General features: G+C 43.1%; 1 protein-coding gene across 1 annotated transcript in view; it reads right to left on the bottom strand.

The window, feature by feature from the left end:
- Nucleotides 1-5654, bottom strand: part of LOC104525948 (antigen WC1.1-like) — a 20307-nt gene extending 14653 nt beyond the window's left edge. Inside the window, 3 exon segments of the mRNA XM_029085258.1 lie at nt 2-216; nt 1750-2064; nt 5585-5654. Coding sequence (XP_028941091.1) covers nt 2-216; nt 1750-2064; nt 5585-5654 — 600 coding nt within the window.
- Between the last annotated feature and the right edge of the window lie 228 nt (nt 5655-5882).

The raw sequence follows: 5882 nt of genomic DNA, 5'->3' as shown, positions 1-5882 counted from the left end.
CACAGTGAAACTCTTCTTGCCAGATCCGTTCATGTCCAAAGTGAGTTCCTCTCAAGATATCCACAGCTGTGCCACATTCTAACTCATTACATATAACAGAGGCAGTTTTGAAATCAATGTGTGAAAAGCAGACTGTAGCCCAAGTTTCTTCTTGCTTTACTCTCAGATTTCCTGAGCAGGCAGTGTTCCCTCCAGTCAGATGCAGCTCAGAGAATCCTGGAAAAAAACCCCAAGAAATCCAGCATCAAGGGTTGGTTATACTGACCTAACTTAATAACTCCTAAACCTTTATGAGCAAGACACATGTCACATCTCTGAGGACCACCGACCCTTTTAAATAGCCGTTGTGGCAATTCCCGTATGCCACTGATGAGAGAAAATGGAGTGTGAGAATGCATATTTCTCAGTATGTGAAAATACTAAATCCTTGGGAAGATACAGAGGGAGGGAAGTTTTAAACATTTACCAAATACTTGAGAAGCAGCAATCCCCAAACAAACAAACAAACAAACAAACAAACAAACAAACAAATAAATATTAGGACACACTAGTGTGTGTCCTTGAGACTTCATTATTCATATGAATAGGAAGCTGAAGTGCACCAGAAAGAGGAAAGAGGAAATGTTGCACCCATCTTCAGAAAAGGCTAAAAAGCCAGTCTGGAGATCTACAGGCTGGTCAGCCTCACTTTAATATATGGGAAAAACATGGAGTGAGCCCTTCTGGAACACATTTCTGGGCACGAGAAGAGGAATGTGAAGAGTCAGCATGGATTTACCAAGGGTAAATCATGCCTATGTAACCTTACTACTTTCTCTGGATTTGTGGGTGAGTGGAGACTAGTGCCTGTCATTTGCTTCTCATTTAGCAAGGCCTTTGACACTCCCTTGCACAAAATTATTGTGTCCAAACTGGGATGTTATAGGCTGGGTGGGTGGACAATTACATGGTTGAAAAGTTGATTGGATGGTCAGATTCAGAGAGTAGTGATTAGTGGATTGCACTCTACCTGGAGCCTAGCAACAAGAGGCATACCACTTGCTGGGTCTTTTCTGGGGCCTGTTCTGTTCAGCATCTTTACCAGTAACCTGGATGAGGTGAAGGACTGCATTTAGGGGCTGAGGGGAGATAACCCCAAGTGCAGAGCTGCCATTCAGAGAAACCAAGACGAGCTGGATTAATGGGCTGACAGGAATATTATAAAAATCAAAAAGGACAAATGTAAAGTCCTGAACCTAGGAAGGAAAAAGCTCTTGCAATGGTACTTTATCCAAAGAGCAGAACCAAGCACATCTTGCAGAGGAAGGCAGCCAAACAAACATTGGATTTGTTTGCCATTGAAGACTATCCTGTCTTAGCTTACATGAAGATCTGGAGAAGAAGGGCAGTTGTATGGCATAACACAGCATTTGCTTAATTCTCCATCTACACCTGCTTTTTTAGCCCCCATTCCCGGTCAAAGACAAGTTTAGTACTGCTCTCCTGTTGCCTGGGAGAGCTGTGGTAGAAATAAATAGTGTTAATTTTTCTGTTCTATGTCATTTACTATGTCTACTTCCATTCTGTCATTGCTCTGTGCAGGCAAAAGGGACATACGCTTGTACTAAGCAGAAGACTTAATGCTGGTGCAACTTGCTTTGGTTAATCAGAGGCCGTGGAGGAAGTATTACCTCTATGCAGTATTTGGCTAAAGTTTGATCTTAGCCTTGTAGCATTTTTTTTATTATACAAGGTCAGATGACTTCTTACCTGAACAGACCACTCCAGTATCAAAGTAATGAGGGCAGCTAAAAGCACCCCATCCTGGATGCGAGCAGTTCCAGAGAGCAGATTCATCACCACGGCAATCAACTCGATACAACCACGTTGGTCCAGATCCTTCTCCAAAAGGAGCTCGATTAAGGGCCTGAACAGCAGATCCACATCGTAGTTGCCTACAAACAACCTCAGCATCTTCTATGGTCCAGTCACCATCACACACAGTTCCCCACTGCTCATTATGTTTTACTTCCACTCTTCCAGAGCAGGGGCCATTTCCATCTGACAGCCTCAATTCATCAGCACCTTCATACACAGAGACAGTGCAAGGTTATGGAAAGAACAGTGCCTAATCATGATTATTTATTGAAGGTGGTTAATGACATTATTGTTACTCTTAATTTACTCTTAAATCAGACTTACTCTGTTCACCTTTCTAAATAGCCCAGCTTAAAGTTTTTTTGCAGAGAGTTGTGTCTGTATTTACAAGTTTGAGCTAGCCACACTGCTAAAATGCAAGTTATTTCTAATAACAGGCAAACTTTCTCTTCTTCTGACTTATCAGGACTGGAAAATGCTGAGTAATGTTGCAAAGACTTCAGCAGAAACTCCTCTTTTCTCTTTTTTGTTCTGCCGTGGTGACATCCAGCTGAAAATGTTCGCTGGACACCAGTTTCTTCATTCCCATGTTCAGTATGGTGTGGAAAAGCAATTTCCTTTGACTGCCTCAAGTTCTTACTCTCAGAAAAACTACTACTCATAACTCAGCATCCCAATACTCTTTATTCTTTCCCTCCTCTCTTGTCCTAGCCACAGGGTCCCCTAGTCAGGGGTACCTGATGAGAGAAGAGAATTACTCATGAGGGGTGGCTAGCTATCTCAGGAGATGCAGCAGCATAAGCAGAAGACAGGCAGGTAGGTCTTCATGTTGTTCCTCCTGCCCCAACATCTTTTGAGGTGGGGCTGATGCCCAAAGAACCCTCTTTTCCTGCTCTGTTCCTAGGCCTCCCTCTTTCCTTTGATATGGATACATATTTCCCAATCATTTTACCTATGGACTCACAAAATAACATTACACTCATCACAGAGCACTTGATAAAGAGCCTGACAGAAGAGGGAAGATGTACATGTTGATTTCTTGCTTTACGGTGTTGGAATGCTACTATAGATGCTTCAAATACTATACAGGAAGTTAACACAGGGACTTAAAGGCTAGAAAACATAGAGAGAATTTTAATATGTTTAAATGCAGGAATGATGACAGGATGCAGAAACAGTTCCTAGGAAGCTGAGCTACACAAAAGCCTGCTAGGACTCAAGAAACACGGGGGAAAAGGTCTGAGTCTGCATCTTACACAGACACAGTAAACATTGGAAAAACTGAAGTGAGTAGCCTGAGTTGTAATGACATATAAAGAAAAATGTGGACTTGTTCAGGAATTGTCTTAAGTTTTTTTTTTTTTTTTCCAGTCAGAAATTTTAAGGCAAGAGTTCTGTAACATCTTTTTCATAAAAAAGATTCTTTACTTGCAGAAAGGTTCATATCTGCTTGAGTAAAAAGCATACACAGAATCATAGAACATGTTGAGTTAATATTCAGAAGTGACATAGATAATGATTTTCTGTAGATGTTGGTGAAAACAAATGTTGAAATAAAAAATATCCCAAACTTTCTGCCAAATTCCATCAAAAACAGTCACTGTTGTAATTAAACAACAATATGGATGGCATTCATTTATTAGGTTATGTGATAGAAAGCTTGTCTCCACATGCAAAGGAGACCAGAGGAACAATGGCAGGTGTGGAACCCCAATAATCCAGTCGGGGCCCTGCTCCTCCCCCTTCTAGGGCTCTCCTAGCAAAGGGGATCAGCCCCATTGTCCAGGTATGAAACCCAGCAGATGATTCAACATGAGGGCTTTCCGTGTCAACTTAGAGACTGAGGAAGGCTACTGCCTAGAGAGTATGGGACATTCGATGGGATGCAAGAGAAGAGAATCTTGGAATTACAGAAGACTTATGGAATGTTTAGGAGCAAAATCAAAAATGGGGAAAGGGAGGGATCAAGGATGTTTGGGTAGGGGCAAGTGTGGGAAAACAGAATTCTGACATGTAATAAAGGGAGCTGAGGGGATGTTGAAATCTTTAGCGTTAGCCCTTAGGACATTACTTTCCAAGAGGGCCTTCAATGTATCTATCATATTTACCACTATACAGCCCACAGGGTCAAAACCAGGGGAGAACCTCAGCCAAAGTAAAGGTAATAGAAGAGAGGAAGCCTGTCTCCATGCAAAAGACAAAAGCAAAAAGGGAACATTGGGAATCACCCTCAATCACTACCGAGTAGGAAAAAGAGAGATTATGGGAAGAGATTAAGGAAAATGTGGATAAGGGGTTCTGTCTGAGTCAGTTGAATGGGTTGCCACCTCCCCTCCTACAGCAACAGACGGGCTTTCACTCATTCACTTCTCATGATAGCCCTCTGGGGCCTGTGTCAGGAGGTGAGGGTCACACTGTACAATCTAAAAGGATAACAACTAGAAAGCTGGAGGTGTTGCGCACACGTCACTGCCCCGCTCGCGGGTCGCCTGTGCCCTCCCTGACGGCCGTGACCCCGCGCGCCCTGCGCCCTCCCTGGGGACCACCAGGGGGCTGCGGTGGCGCGGGGAGCGCGGGTCCCGCCGGAGCAGACCTGGGTCGTAGGTGCTGATGAGACAAAGCTACTCCTGGCTGCACCTGCCCGCCAGTCACTCTGGTACTATTCCCTTTTATTCAAAAGAAGCTGACAGAAAACTCGCTCCCATTTCTAGAGGCTTGCTCAGTTGACACTCACAACATTTCTGCAAAGACAGAATCAGAGAACCATAGAATGGTTTGGGCTGGAAGGGACCTTTAAAGGCCATCTAGTCCAACCCCCTGCAGTCAGCAGGGACATTTTCAACTAGAACAGGTTTCTCACAGCCCCTTCCAACCTGACCTTGAATATTTCCATGGATGGGGCATCTACTACCTCTCTGGACAACCTGCTTCAGTGTTTCACTGCCCTCATTGTAAAAAATTTCTTCCTTCTATCTAGTTTGAATCTCCCCGCTTTCTTCACACTCCTTTGCACAGAAAAGCCTGTGCCTCCTCTTCCCATCTGCTTGAACTGTGGCTGCATCCACACAACTCGTGAGAACCTTTAAGACTAGGGCCATGCTACATCAAAGTATCAACCATGAAGTCTTGTTCTCATCATATGGGGATGTGACCAACAGTCACAATGCCATAGTGCCACCTCCATGTGTACAGAGACAAAAATGAGGTTTCCAAAATCTGACTCTCGTAATCACCTTCAAACATATATATGTGGCTCTAGAAGAGCAGAGAGACAAATAGCGATAAGCTTCAGATATACAGGAAGAACCGAGGGGACAGTATGCTACCTAGCTATACTCCACTGGAGATGGAGAGCACAGCAGCATCGTTTTAACTGGTGTTGAATAGAGACCTGGAGTTATTCATTTCAGCTACATAGAGCTCAACAGAGGAGGCAAGGCAGCAGTAAGAATATCCATCTGGTTTCCATTGCAGCTTGGCTGTTTACTAAACTCTAACTCAAATTCATATGAGAATGGCCAGTCACTGATGTCTGAGTGAAATACGAAACTATTACAAATGGCTTACCTCTCAGGGTCACCAAAGAGATTGAATCAAAGACAGAAATGTATTTAAACAACTTATCGGGTTGTTTGCCTTACAGGTTGATGGAATAACAACCTGTTTATATTGAATTTACATTATTTTCCTATCTCATTGCTTTATGTGAAATAAAGTATGTACTTACCCAGGGAGACCCCAATGGAGAGAAGAAGCAGCCACAACACTTGAGTGGAAAGATGTCCTTTTGTTACCATCCTGATCGTGGACAAGATGAAACTTCACTCTCTGTTAGGCACTGCCTAGACCAAACTCTTCATGGGCTTCTGTGAGTCTCACAAATGACTACAAAGGAGGAAATATATAGGTTCACATGCTAGCATGAACTACATGAAGGAACCAATAGAAATATTGTTCACCTTTTTAGACATTATCAACAGATTAATCTCAAATCTGAAAGAACCAAAACCTCCAATAAAATTCGA

This window comes from Antrostomus carolinensis, unplaced genomic scaffold, assembly GCF_000700745.2.
Source record: "Antrostomus carolinensis isolate BGI_N321 unplaced genomic scaffold, ASM70074v2 scaffold396, whole genome shotgun sequence".
Classification (NCBI taxonomy): Eukaryota; Metazoa; Chordata; class Aves; order Caprimulgiformes; family Caprimulgidae; genus Antrostomus; species Antrostomus carolinensis.
The sequence above is the reverse complement of the archived record's forward strand: the minus strand, read 5'-3'. Positions and strand labels throughout refer to the sequence as shown.